The sequence below is a fragment of the Trematomus bernacchii genome, unplaced genomic scaffold (assembly GCF_902827165.1).
Source record: "Trematomus bernacchii unplaced genomic scaffold, fTreBer1.1, whole genome shotgun sequence".
Lineage (NCBI taxonomy): Eukaryota > Metazoa > Chordata > Actinopteri > Perciformes > Nototheniidae > Trematomus > Trematomus bernacchii.
The window spans coordinates 2,633,895-2,649,198 of NW_022987582.1; the positions used below are offsets into that span (position 1 = coordinate 2,633,895).

Sequence of the window (15,304 nt, forward strand, 5' to 3'; positions counted from 1 at the left end):
CTTTTGTTTTCACATTATCATTATGTGTGTGTGTGTGTGTGTGTGTGTGTGTGTGTGTGTGTGTGTGTGTGTGTGTGTGTGTGTGTGTGTGTGTGTGTGTGTGTGTGTGTGTGTGTGTGTGTGTGTGTGTGTGTGTGTGTGTGTGTGTGTGTGTGTGTGTGTATGCTGCCTGTGTAGGTGTGTGTGAAGTACATACGGTGCATGTCAGATAAGAAATTAGATGCAGCAGATCTTTCAAACATTGAGACTTCAAATACGTTTTTCTCCACTCCAGTCCATTTCCGACTAACATTTATTCTGTGCTTAAAGGTGGTATAGGTAATTCACTTCAGAAACACTTTTTGTTATATTCCATGGAATACTCTTAACATCCCGATAGCAATGAATAAATTAAATGCTTTGACAATAAATACATTAAAAAAAGTCATCTGAAGTCGTGGCGCTGTAAAAAGCACGACCAATCATCTGAGCCGAGCCGGCCCGGCTAAAATAACTGGATGGCCTACCTGCCTGTCAGCCTTCCATCTGTGCACAAACTTATCTCGTGCCCTCATTGGTCATGTGCGCGTCCGTGTGTGTTGGAGGAGGGGCTCTGTAAGGAAGTCTGAAGGAGCTCCAACAAGCCGTTTAGGACAGAGAGTGAATACACATGCTATACAGAGATGCTGTATGAGAAACCAATGTGAGTTTGGAAAATTGCACAATATAAATCTATTCTAGTATACCTCAACAATGGAATTATGATCAGTAGAAATGGCCATGACATGGGACTTTTAATAGTCAGTACTATTGCATCTGTTTTTGCCCCCCACCTCAATGCCAGTCTGTCGCTGGGCAATCGAGGCCTTGGTGCTGCACAGAGCGACTCTGAGTCATCTCTTGTGACAGTGGGCGACGGGCCACAGTGCTGAAAGGATTAATTGGCATGATTGTGGGCTTTTATGCAGCACAAAAAGGCCACAACAAAAAAATCCCTCTCAAAACCACATGTGAGAGTTTCAATGTTCAACATGTGCAGTGGGGGAGGTCAAAGTAAAAGTAGCATGACCACAGTGTGGAAATACACCGTTACAGCTTCTGTATTAGAAATCTCACAAAAATATTTGCATCAAAATATACTTGAAATGTAAAAATACGCATTATGCAGACTGGCCCATTTCAGAATATAAATGACATTATTGAATCGTTATTATTGAGACAATAATATGTTATATGTATATATATATATATATATATATATATATACTTTTGGGCAGCGTAATCTATAGTAATACATCATCATTTATTAGTTGATTTATATTTCATGTTCAATGATATATATAATGATGAATCCCCAATTAATTAAAGAGGTCAGATAAATGTATTAGTAAAAAGTAGAGTGTGGTGGAGTTTGAGTATAATCAAAGACAAAAATTGAAATACTCAAGTGAATAAAAGTACCTTAAAACTGTACTCAAGTACCGTACTAGCAACTAGTTTCCAACACTGCACATAAAACTGTCTTGAATCACCGTCCTACCTGACCTTGTGCCATGTCTGTGTGTGTGTGTGTGTGTGTGTGTGTGTGTGTGTGTGTGTGTGTGTGCGTGCGTGTACGTGTGAGATGAGTCATTGAATGTGACCTGTTGCAGCTACCGAAAGCAAAACGGAGAACAGTGAGTGAACCACATCACCAAAAACTCAACATGTAGCCCCTCCTGTGTTTATGTCTGCACTCTCTCCTTGCCTGTATCCCGGCAACACTTTCCACAACAACACACACACACACACTCACAGTCGTTGAGAACTTGTGAAAGAGGTTCAAGTTAATAGAGAAGAGGTGGAGGGAAGACAGGTAGAGTAAACTGTGTGATGGATGACCCGACCCCTCTGGATGTCAGACCTCACCATCACCACGCAGTCACACACAATTGTTTTCGTCCAACATGTTTCCCCCCAATGTGCTGCGAACCCTTTTATCCTAATAAAGAAATACTATGTTGTTGTATCACCATCACAATCAGCAGTGCTTTTATTTATTTGACACCATCTTTTAATGTATATTTACAAGTTATGTCAAAAAGATGTCAGTAAATCATCGTTTGTGTCTCATTTGAAAAGTATTTTTATCATGCTTTATAATATTCAAGGTCAAGCGGCATTAACGCAAACAAAACACAATGTTCACAAGAACTAAACATCTGGCTTAAATCCAAAGTACTGTACGCAACATGTGAGAGCACACTCAAGAGATTATTTTCACAGTTACATAAATATGCTACAGAAGTCATGTACAAGTATCACAACGTCCATGAGGAAATCCTTAGTCACGTTACAGTTGACACTGAAGTTACAAATAAATGTCTACAGGGAGAGAAGTGAAAATAAATGTAAATATTTGGAGTAAATAAAATATATATTATCTAATTTTATAATCAAAAAATGTTAGCTTTCCATCTTTCATTATTGCAGTTTATTAATTAGTTTATTCCACTATTTAGAAGTGTTCCACCACTTTATTCTTCTTCAAAAATCATTATTTTATATGTGGGATATTACTTATTAGTTAAACCCCCCTTTCCCTTGACATTGCAGTAAACTAAAAGCTAGATCACCAAACTGAAATTTTGCAGAAGAACTCGCAACATATTGAAAGCCTATGTGTACTTTTTATTCCCCGGGATACAAATAAACATATCTGTACTTTACGTACTTGTGTGACTTTTTAAATAAACTCTATCTAGTTCTGTCTGTATAAAAACGAATGCGTCATTTTAAACAGTGAGTTTTCATTTTCACATTGGAGGCCTGACACACTTTGGCTGCCCCTTGTGGTAGATTACTTTAACTGAATTGGGTGATTAGTTCTGTTATATTATTGTAAATAAGAGAGACAGCTGTGTGGGAGGATTTGTATTACACGTTGTGCACCTTAATCCAACGGAAAAGAAGGCTGCACATAAACACATTCCTTAAAGTTAAGTCACTCATTCTGCTTCTATAACCTAGTCCTGGAAAAACATCCGGGGATGAGGCATAACATCTGATCAAACATTATGTTTATTTCGGAGAAACTGAGCGCATGGCCCTTATAAATCAAACACTCTGACGACGTGATGATGATCAAACCCACGTTTCTTTTCTCAGGGACTATTGTAACTCAATCCCACTGCAAAACTATTTAAAGTCTGCAATGTCCTACAATATGTTTCATACAATGTGTCGCTATCAGGAATCATACAAGAGATTCTTTGTCACAGTAACACAGATGCAATAAAATCAGCCAGTTTGCAGTTTCATGTATACTTTTTCATAAGAGGTTATCAATGTTCTTTAAAAAAAAGTTATTTTATGTTTTCAAAAACCTTGAGAGTCCTTTTGGTTGTTGTATTAGTGATAAAGATATTTTGCTGTAAAAAAGTATTTGTCAAACTAACAATTGATGCGTAATAATGTAAATATTCAAATAAATCCATGACCTTGTCTCTTATTCGACACTTTGGCATGTCTGATACTGCAGCAGCATCTAGTGGTGGTTCACTGACTGTCTCCTGAAAATAACAAATCAAACCACTGTGTTCGTGGTGCTGTCACTGTCAGTGGTGGAGGAAATACAATGGTAAATGTATCTCATTACAATTAAATATCCTGCATTGAGAATGTTAGTGGGGTAAAAATAAATTATATAAATATATATAAGTATTACCAGAAAGAAAATTCGGACTCTTTTGGAATACAGTCTTTTGCTTCCCAGCCAATGTTGTCTCAAGCAGAGTGAAGTTAACCTTCAACTTTAAATACCCAGCAGACAGAGGCAGAAGAATACAATCTGAACATGAGGTATTTTATCCACAGACAAAACACGGTGTGTTGAAGGACACCATACAGTGGTCGCAATTCAGTATGAAGAACGACCTTTATCTGTACTTCATTTAGTATCTCTCAGCCTTTGAGGTAGGAGAGCTGCAATGGCAAATGTGAATTTATGTACATTATTCTAAAAAGGAAGTTGCACTCTGTAAATTCATGTTTATATATCATTAGGAATATTTATACTACAGTCAAGTATGTAAAACAAATAATCACAAAAGAGTCCTAGTATAGTAGCCTATGCCATGACAAATATCCACTATTTTAGGATTAGAAAATACAAGATTATGTTGTGAAAAGAAGCATTCACAGCTGACGATTGATATGACTGCACATACTCCCTTGATCCTCCTTAGCAACGGTCATGTTATCGAGTTAGAGAGTATTCACAATCTCCGAAATGTAAATTGACCAATCGGAATCGAGTATTCGACTAAGCCCTATAATAAAGTATAATAAGATGTACTGATGTAAACTGAGCAGAGAGCGGCACACTTGCAACCTGAGACCTGCCTGCCTGACACACACTGACCTCAGGTGGCTGTCGGTTAGCGGGACATCCTGCTGCATTCAGGGGCGCGGCAGTGTGTTCACCACCAAGTCTGTGTCAACCAAAACACAACACAGCTGTAACCAGTGGTGTGTATTATGTGTTTTATTAAAGCATTTCCATATACAAAACATAAGTTACATTTCATACATACAACTGTAGATAAAGATGTGTAACATACATGTACTGTAAAAGCTTTTAAAATAATCTGATATTCAAACGGCTGCTTTCAAATGTACATTCTGCTCTTTCCTGTGGGCTCAAACGCACTTGAACACAACGCTTCGACCCCGTTCTTAGTGTTTAACTGGAGAGTATCAGGAGAGTGCTTCTGCTTTCAACAAAGCTGGCATATATAAATCAAACCATCACCTGTCACCCAAACTGAAAATGCTTAATAAATAATATAATGCAAGATGAACCCTAAACAAGCATCCCTTTTAACCCATAAAGCTTGGAAAAAAAGCTACAAAACTCTCATTTAACTTAGGGTTGTATTATATATGTATATATATGAACCGTAATTCACCTAATCACCACTCAGACAATATACCTGTTGTGCACATGCATGTCCTCCTTTCAGTACATAAGTGTGTAGTCGGTCAATATTTGGAGGACTATTGTATTGCTCTGTGTTTTAGCATATTGTTTCCCCACAGGATGTTCACTAGAGTGCCAATATGGAAGAGAGCACTTTAAAGCTTAACGTCAGCAATTTAAAGTTGGAGTCAGTGACACCTTTTGTCAAATTCAGTCAATATCTTATTACGATCTGCTGGCTTTCAGTTCTGTTTATGCACTGAAAAAAATAAAAATGAATCTGTGGATCATACACAGGTTTGTAAATGGGAAACAAACAAAGTAGCTCAGAGCAACAACAACACTAATCCAGCCAATCAGCAACAGGGGGCGTGAAAAGGTCAAGGATGTAAATCTGGCACATGCCAACAGCACTGAGTGGGGTGCATTTGTGTGGGTGAGGAGATCAAATATCAATAACATTTTCCCAGAAAGGCGGACTTCACCTCTACATCTTGCAGCTACTTGAAATACAGGGCATTGGAGTCAATCATCCAAATACTTAAGTGTAAATGCAGAACACGTGCATGTTAAGCAGATACAGGGGCAGACACACATTTTGAGTGAGTTGGAAATAACACCTGAGAAAGAGTGTTGGTGTTACAATGGCACAGCCCAGTTTGAGTCCATATCAGAGAATCAGGTTGAGTCAGTGCTGCATCGAGTCCCAACCCTTACGCTCTTTTGGAAGATCTACAATTTCAACCCGAGTCTTTCAGCAGACGAGGAGGTCGAGTCTTTTGGCACAAAAGTCAGTTTGTAACAGCGTCTTTATCAGCCACGCAGAGAGGTGTGTATGCAAGGGTTGCCAGAGGATGTTGGCAGCATAAATAGCGTCATATAATTGACTTCCATCCAACGAAGATCTTCACGAGGAACTGGTTCTTCTGTAGCACTGCATACAAATATACAAGGTATTTACTTAAATAGAGATAAAACAATTCTGCTGGACAGATATTTTGTCATTATGGCCTGTTTGTCCACAGTGGGCTTATGTGTACAAGTACACAGTTACATAAATGTGCGTTATCTGCAGTGAAACACAGCTCAGGACTGCCCGTCTTGTCTCTGGGCTCCGATCACATGAGGGTTAAACTGAGAGATGATAATGGTGATGTCATCGCGGTACATGCGAGCCAGCTCCTCGGGCAGCGACAGCATTTTCGACAGTCTCTCGTGGTCAACCGTGCCGAATTCGTTGTTTCCCACCGAGTGGCGTATCAGGTGGGTCGCTGAGTTCTGATCCTCGAAAGCCGAAGACTCGCGAGCCTTTCTCTCGTCGAGCAGCTCCTGCATCTGTCCCAGGGAGACCTTGTAGCCCCCCACTTTGAGGGGCTGACGCTGGGACACCCCTGTTATATACTCCCCCACAATACGAACCACTTCCTGTCTGTGGAGCGTCTCCCAGAGGCCGTCGGAGCCAATCACCTGCAGGGACAGAAACAAGAGGAATCAGAAAACACACGAATGTAACATCAGATAAGCTAAGTTACTCACATACGTTGTCATGCCTCGAGTTAGAACAGTAAATTTGCTTTATTTCTGAATATTTATTATCCAATTTGACTAATACTGCGACTAGAAATTAATGTTGTTCAGAAAAGGAATATAATCTTGATTAACTCAGCGATTCAAATAGGTCTCCCTTGAATGCTTTTATACAATTTGTGGAAAAGTCGTCTACTCCGAGCACCTTTTAGTGGGGCATCTACGTTTGAAATGTGTGGGAAAAGTTGAACAAATAGTAATAAAGTCTGAATTTAAGGGTAGGAATCTCCTTTAGGAAAAGTTACTGCCATTACTTTTTTTAAACAAACACAGGGCGGATTTGTCTCCCCTCACCATGAAGCGGTCCTGTGGCCGCAGTTTGTGGTGCGTGATCTCCGGCTCGGCGGTCAGGTAGGGGGGGGGTGTGGTAGTTTGGAGGGATAAACTTGCAGTGCTCGTTTTCATGGAGCTGATCGGGCCCGGACTCCAACACACACTTCTGCAGCTCAATACTCCACTTGAACTTCACATCTCCAAAAGCACGCAGCGGCATGAGCAGGCCGAGCAACCGGTCCTGATAAAGAGGGGAGGGGGGGTTTTAATAAATGCTGCAACAACAACCACATAAGGCAAGGCAAGGCAAGGCAAGTTTATTTATATAGCACCTTTCAACACAAGGCAATTCAAAGTGCTTTACAAAAATGGAAGACATTATGAAAATGGCATTTAAAATCAGTCATTAAAAAAGAAAAGATAATAAAAGAAACATTAAAAGAAAAAATACATGGATAAAAGTTAAAAGTTACAGTGCAGTTTAAGATGTGAATAGTTCAATTAAAAGCAGCGGCAAAAAGAAAAGTCTTCAGCCTGGATTTAAAAGTAGTAAGAGTTGCAGCGGACCTGCAGGTTTCTGGGAGTTTGTTGCAGATATTTGGAGCATAATAACTGAACGCTGCTTCTCCATGTTTAGTTCTGACTCTGGGGACAGAAAGCTGACCAGTCCCTGAAGACCTGAGAGTTCTGGATGGTTCATAATTTAGCAGGAGGTCAGAAATGTATTTTGGGCCTAAACCATTCAAAGCTTTATAAACCAGCAACAATATTTTGAAATCTATTCTTTGACACACAGGAAGCCAGTGTACGGACTTCAGAACTGGAGTGATGTGATCCACTTTCTTAGTGTTAGTGAGGACTCGAGCAGCGGCGTTCTGAATTAGCTGCAGCTTTCTAATAGATTTTTTAGTGAGACCTGTAAAGACACCATTGCAGTAGTCGAGTCTACTGAAGATAAAAGCATGGACAAGTTTTTCCAAATCCTGCTGTGACATTAGTCTTTTAATCCTAGATATGTTCTTTAGGTGATAGTAGGCTGATTTAGTAACTGTTTTAATGTGACTGTTGAAACTCAGGTCAGAGTCCATGACTACACCTAGATTTCTGGCTTTATCTGTTGTTTTGAACATTGCAGACTGAAGCTCAGCGCTAACTTTTATACGTTCTGCCTTGGCTCCAAAAACCATTACCTCAGTTTTATCTTTGTTTAATTGGAGAAAGTTCTGACACATCCAGTCATTGATTTGTTCAATGTACTTACTCAGTGTTTGAATTGGAGCATAATTTCCTGGTGAAATTGTTACGTAAATTTGTGTGTCATCCGCATAGCTATGGTAACTTATTTTGTTGTTTTTCATTATCTGAGCCAGTGGTAGCATGTAGATGTTAAAGAGAAGAGGCCCCAGATGGAGCCTTGAGGTACCCCACATGTCATATTTGTCAACTCAGATGTGTATTTACCTATAGAAACAACGTTTTTTCTGTCCTTTAAGTAGGACTCAAACCAGTTTAGAACTGTTGCCGAAAGTCCCACCCAGTTTTCTAGTCGGTCTAGTAATATGTTGTGGTCAACAGTGTCAAACGCAGCACTGAGATCTAATAATACTAACACTGAAGTTCTGCCACTGTCTGTGTTTAAGTGGATGTCATTGAAGACCTTTACAAGAGCAGTCTCAGTGCTGTGGTTTGGACGAAATCCTGACTGGAACACATCGAAACAGTTATTTAAATGTAAGAACTTACTCAACTGTTGAAATACTACTTTTTCAATGATTTTACCTAGAAATGGCAGGTTTGATATTGGCCTGTAATTGTTCATTACTGAAGCATCTAGATTATTCTTTTTTAAGAGCGGTTTAATGACTGCAGTTTTCAGGGCCTCTGGAAAAATACCTGAGTGAAGAGATGTGTTTACTATATGAAGTAGATCTGAGGCCATGCAAGGAAAAACATCTTTGAAAAATCACTTCCTTTACCTTAGTTGGAGCAATGGTATCTATAACATTTTTAATTTTTGAATTAAAATGATCTACTAGCTCATTTACTGAGATGTTAGCAGGGGCAAGTGTGGATGAAAATTATGAGTAAACATTTCCCTAGTATTTTCAGTTAAATATCGCTTTGTGGTTACCTCTTTCTGAACATTTTTGTGAACAGAAATAGAGCTCTCAAAGAAAACACAGGAATGATCAGAGAGTGCAACATCAGTCACCACAACCTTTGAGATATTCAGACCCTTTGAGATAATTAAGTCCAGAGTGTGCCCCTTATTGTGCGTGGGCTCCGCCACATGCTGAGTCAGTCCATAGTTATCAAGAACACAGAACAGTTCTTTAGCCCCTCTGTCCTGGGGGTTGTCAACATGGATGTTAAAATCACCAACAATGACTAGACGGTCAAAGTCAATACACACTATAGACAGCAGTTCAGTAAAATCATCAAAAAAGCTTGCACAGTATTTGGGTGGTCTATAGATATTTAGGAACAGAGCTCGAGAGGAGCATTTCAGCTGAAGGGCCACATATTCAAAAGAAGCAAAGTCCCCATAAGATGTCTTCCTGCATTGAAGGGAATCATTGAACAAAATAGCAACTCCACCCCCTTTCTTATGCATTCTTTCCTGACTCATAAAACTAAAGTTGGGAGGGGTTGATTCGATAAGAACAGCTGCACTGTTATTTTGTTCAATCCAAGTTTCCGTTAAAAACATAAAATCGAGATTGTGCTCAGTGATAAAATCATTGATTAAAAATGTTTTTCCTGCCAAAGACCTGACATTTAATAAAGCTAGTTTAAGTTTGTTAAATACACTATCAGTAAGATTTTTTGTGACAAGCTGTGGCTGACATGGAATCACTGCTAAATTTGATAACCTCACACAAACGTTTGAGCACTTCCTGTTTCTAAGCTGATTTACCGCTCTTAATCTATTACCTATCAACACAGATATCGGCAAAGCTACTGGCAGGCAGGGCCCCGGCATGTGCTGGAAAGAGTTGAGAGTGCCATATGCCCTTGAGCCTGGACCCAGCACATATCAGTAAGAGTTTGTTGCGTTTTGTACACACACATCCTTATCAGGCTTCGGAGACTGCAGATGCTTACATAAAGCACATTGGTGGAGGTATTACCTGTCGTATAACTGTCTTCTTCTCTGAAGGGGGGTGTTCAGCTCGTATCCGGGCCACCTCTTCCTCATTCTGGGCGCTGTGGTCGTTAGAGAGTGTGTGAGCGGTGAACGAACCGTCCTCCTCCTGCACCCCCAACACTGCCCGAGCGTCTCCTGAGTTGGCAATGTACCTTTAAAAACAGTAAGGAAAAACATCAGTTTAGTTACAACATATATTTAGCTAATCACATAGACAGGAACATGTGGAAGTGTTTGTCCTCCTTACAGGTCTGATCCATCGATGTGAGCCACGCAGGCCGTTGCTCCAGAAAAGGCAACCCTCAGAACCCAGTAGTTCAGGAAAGCGTTGGGGTCTCCAACCTGCGGGGAGAGAGACACTATGAGGCTGCAGACAGGATAGGGTACATCGTTTAAATTACATGGAGAGGGAAGGACACTTGAGTTCCTCTTTAATCCATAAAAGTTTACATTTGGATGCCTAGAATTTATTTGTACTGCTGCCATGGTGCAACAGCGATATTCAATATGCATCTTAAAAGTGTAAAATATTTAGGGGAACGGAATAAGATATTTGGAAATTATGTTTTAATTTGTGTAAAATCACCAAAAACTAAGAATGACTTTGTTACTTTAGAACAGAGGTATCAAACTCAATTTCATAGCGGGCCACATTAGCATTATGGTTGCACTCAAAGGGCCTGTTTTAACTTTAAGACTATATAAATATACATATATAATATATATAAAATGATGTATTATATTATATAATTGCAAGTGTCTTCATTGTGCCTGTCACAAAATTAGATGCATTGTGGGACATGTAGTTTATGGGCAACGTGCTTCTGTAAAGCGGCATGTAACTGTATAATAAACGTATTATATTCATTGCAAGCTCTTGCGGGCCCGGGTCGGATTTGGCCCGCGGGCTTTGAGTTTGACACCCCTGCGTTTCACTTTAAGACAGCTGAGAGTTTCTACCTGAGCCTCCAGGGAAATGTCGTTGTCCAGCCTCTTGAAGGCGTTCAGCAGCGCCTCGTGTGTGTCTGGAACGTCGCCCGGGCTGAAAAAATGAGAGTAATATGTGTTAACCACACAGAAAGAAAGGTCGAGAACAGATAACGGCACTATTGGCAAAATAACGGGCCAGTGTTGGTGTGAGGGTGTTGCTATAAGGTACAGATGAAGATGAAATAGGAAACCAGGAAGTAGAGTCTGAATTGTCGACAAAGCCAACTAACCAGACTTCTTAAATTACACATTTCTAAACCAAGTATTTGCACAGCCTAAGAATCATCTCCAGCAGACAGTGCCCTGTTTGTTGGCAGTGCCTTAAGTGCAGTTGTGATAACATACCGGTCTCACTGAAGTTAATGAAGGAGCCTGCATGTGTGCCTCAGTGTTGTTGTTTCAGACTTTGTTGTGTATCCTCTGATTCTCACCTGGTCAGATCTATTAGCTCCTGCCAGTATGTTCGGAGGCTGTTGAAGTAGAGAGTCTGAGCCTCCTTGCTGAAGTAGTCGTTGGGGTGTTTGTGCCACTGCAGGATAGGACTGAGGGCCCTGCCATCCTCCACCGCTGCTTCCAGCTCACACAGGGTGTCATGGGGCAGCAGAGACACCGCGATGTAGTAAAACAACCTCTCACTCAGCGCCTGGCAGAGAAGAGGACATATAATGTTGATGCATCAGGGTGTAGAGAAATAACTAAGAAAAAACAAAAATGTAGTTGTCTTGTTGTAGTTGGAACGGAAATGTGTCAGGTCTAACATCTCCATTTCTTAAATATTACTTGGTATGTTTCCTAGTGTCTGTAAAGAGTAGTAAGCTCTTAACCTCCAACCAGCCAGGTTACAAACTTAATTTCCTCAGGTGCTTCTGTGCATGCCACAAACTAAATCATTAATGTGTGCAAGTTAGTTAAAGATATTTGACTCAACAAGATAGTCCCTTTAGAATTAAAGAAACATCTGTCTCTATTACATTTGGAAGATACAGCAATCCTGTGTTATTAATAGGGAGAGGGTATGAGGTCAAGGGCTCATCACTGGAGATGTATAATGATGTTTTGAGTTTTAAACAATGCCTCTCAAGAACAGTACATGTAACAGTCAGCGTTACCTGTGCACAGGCACAGCCAGCATGGCCGTCAAACACACCCAGCAGCATTCCTCTCGTCTGCAGGCAGGTGGCTGCACTTCGGCGGTCTTCTATAGGAGCGTTGGCCGGCAGCTGATTACTCTCAAAGCCCATCACTGATGATACATTCTTCCCATCGAACTCTGGCACCTGGAATCATCATATAAAATGGTAAGATGAAAATGTAAACATAGAGAGAAAGCCAGATGTGCTTTATGTTTGCGTGAATCACCACAAACCTTGAAGCTGTACTCGTTGGCTTTCAGGATGGAGTTGACCTGCGGCGGTGTGAGGATGTAACTGCGGAGCTCTGAGGTTGTCTGGTAACTTCTCGAGTGCTGATGGCTCTGCGATACACGAGAGGGCCATCTTGAGGGTGGTCGGTTAGTAATAGGTCCTAGCTGGGACTGGTGTTGTTGGAATGGTAGCAGACCGGAGGCCAAGAGCTTGGCACGAGGCAAACCCCTGAGCAGCTGAGACGTCACAGGCATGGCTGAAGCTGCTCTGCAGGCACAGAGAGAAAAACACTTAGCGTTCACCTGCACAGAACAAAGTGGTCTCTCTGTGAACCATTAGGCAAACATTGAAAAACAGAAAGAGATTATGAGGTTAAATTACAAGTTGGGACAGTTTGTAGAAGGACCTTAAATACCTTAAAAATAACCTTATGTAGGTGAGGATTTGTTTTGGTATATAACACCAACCCACAAACCCAGTCCACTTTTTAATATGTAAGTATCAATGTCTCAATCATATCCAATCTTTGGGATTAAAACTCCATCCCTAACAACCACTGTTCACATATTATGCCAGTCATGTGAGCGATTCACATTAAATTGGTTCAATGGATTAAACCGGTTGTTGAGAACTGCAGTTGTGCTGGAGAACACCCTGGATGGTTACTGAGCCGAACATTAGACAAAACGTAATGCCGTTCCCATGTGGTGAAATGCAGCCAGCTCACAAGTTTAAAAGTAAATATTTGTGTTTATGTTAGCGGCAGCAAGGGGATAATAATTTGATTTTTTTTTTTAAATGTCAGGTCAGTCTTGAAGTGTACTTTCAGACCACAGATGGGAGTGGTGAGAAACTGGAATGGTTGAAATCAGTGTTGAAGATTGTTATAGTCATAGTGGTAACAATAGTTTAATGGTAAAGGACGTTTACATGCCCCTGTTTCTGCTGCATATTGTTCTGTATTTAGATACAGATCAACAATATAATACAAATACTCACATATTTTTATATTTGGTTAATCTAGCAAAACTAATGCAATCTAATAACAATCCTGCAATAAACCCTACCTCTTCGGCAGTAATGTTCAGTTTTAGAGGTTCAACGGTATGATCTTCAAAATGAACAAATAGTTGAATAAACACCTCTTGTACAGTTTGACTAAAACAATCATAAAGATTGATTTATTACACAATTGTTTTATTAGACTGCATTTGATTTAGCTAGGTGTACCTAATAAACTGGTACCTTTATTTAGATGTAAAGATGAAACTTTTCTCTAATAAAACTCCATCCAACTATTAATCTTATTTCTTGCATGCAGTGCACACCCTAATAGAATATCCTGCTATCTCAACAAGCATTCAATGTGGAAATACAAAACCAAGGGTAAATTGTTCTAACTTTGTTATTTGTTGTCGTGCCATACTCAGGTTACAGTTGAGCCTTGTGCAAACGCTTGGTTTGGATTTTCACATTTTTCGTTATGTTGCAGGAAAGTGTGCATTAGCAGACCACTCTAGCTTGTACTGACTTGAGTTGCAACGACCAACGTTAGGTCAGCAGGGCTAAAAATAACTTTGGCAAGAATCTCAGCCCTGACATTTGGCTCCTGAGAAATGTTCTGTCTCGTCATGCTGACCTACTGAACTGAATCCTGAGTGCGTATCTCCATATAATCCATTACATACTTTAAGTATATCTGCAGCTGCTCAGAGCTCATTTTAGTTCCTTTCTGGATACAGCTGCAGCAGCACAGGTGATCAAAGCTCAAGTGACTCTAAAACGTTTTAGTGCAAAACTCTGCAAACGACCCAGGGTGAACCCTCTCTGTTTGACTGAGCTTAGCAGCCTAACATCATCCAAAACTCAAACTATGTATGAGTCACCAAAACCACAGAGGGCCCGTCCCAGCTCCGAGCTCTGCAAGAAAGTTGTCATCACTAGCCTCCCGAAGCTAGTAGCAAGTCAACAAAACCACAAGCTAACATGAGAGCAGTTAGCTTATCTTGCAACACAGAGCATTCATCTCAGAGCAGAATTAAGCCACCATTAACAGGTAATGTAAAGGTAAGCTCTCCAATAGAAGCGATGTGCGTCAGTAAACCAGGGACAGCAGCCAAATGCACGCTAATGGTTAGGTTAGCTAGTGGGTTAGGGTTACACCCACCAACTTCAAACTGCATAATGTCTGCTCACATAAGACATAAAGGGACCAGCTCAAAGCTCTCTATACGTAAAGGTTGAAGAGTTCAGAGCAACATTCAGACTCACCTTAACGATGGCTGTGAAGAAGTTAGTGAAGTTCATGACTTAACACCATAGACTGTATATATACACACGACCCCTCCGGTCTGTATCATTCAGGAGCGCCACACTGGGAACTGTACGCTGATTGGCTGAGCGCTGACAGCCGTACTGACGTCACGGCAGCCCCTCACGCACGAGCAGAGCCTTTTAAAATCAGGGCCTGGCTTTTACACAACGCATTATGTATTAACAAGAAGATAACATTGGTAATAAATAATGCGAAAAAGTCAGCTGAAATGGTGGCATAGTTGCCACTGCTTTACGTGTCGACGGCATGTTTGAACGTATTTGCAGCAGTAAATGTGGCTGTTTGGCCACTGACGTTGCCATAACAACACCTGAATTTAAATGTGCAACCTCTTTTTGTGACAGATTTTTGCATGAAATTATAATTCTTTTGAATGATATTCCTATTGACAGCTAGTTTCTATGTGAACATTATGAGATGGACAGCCAGAGAGAAAAATGAAAAACAGTTATGAAATACTATATGACAGTAAAACAAGAATACAGTTTAAAAGGGGAGTGATTTGTAAAATATAAGAAAAAGTAAATCTGTTTACAGTTCTGTTTCATATGGGTGTTGAGAGATGTATCCATAGAACTCTTAACCCCCCTTGCTTACACCTATATGGGGAGTGTTGCAGTAGACAATTCCACTGTAGCGCCGCCACTGTGGGCTAAGCCCCGAATGTT

The 15,304-nt window shown here is 40.5% G+C and overlaps 1 protein-coding gene across 1 annotated transcript; it reads right to left on the minus strand.

The window, feature by feature from the left end:
* Positions 1-4,489: 4,489 nt before the first annotated feature.
* On the minus strand, positions 4,490-14,679 carry pdp1 (pyruvate dehyrogenase phosphatase catalytic subunit 1). Its single transcript, XM_034127994.1, is given in 10 exon segments — positions 4,490-6,406; positions 6,821-6,886; positions 6,888-7,040; positions 9,931-10,099; positions 10,195-10,289; positions 10,908-10,989; positions 11,369-11,580; positions 12,047-12,214; positions 12,304-12,568; positions 14,573-14,679. Coding segments are annotated over 9 exon segments (1,578 nt in total). The 5' UTR covers positions 12,556-12,568; positions 14,573-14,679; the 3' UTR covers positions 4,490-6,025.
* Between the last annotated feature and the right edge of the window lie 625 nt (positions 14,680-15,304).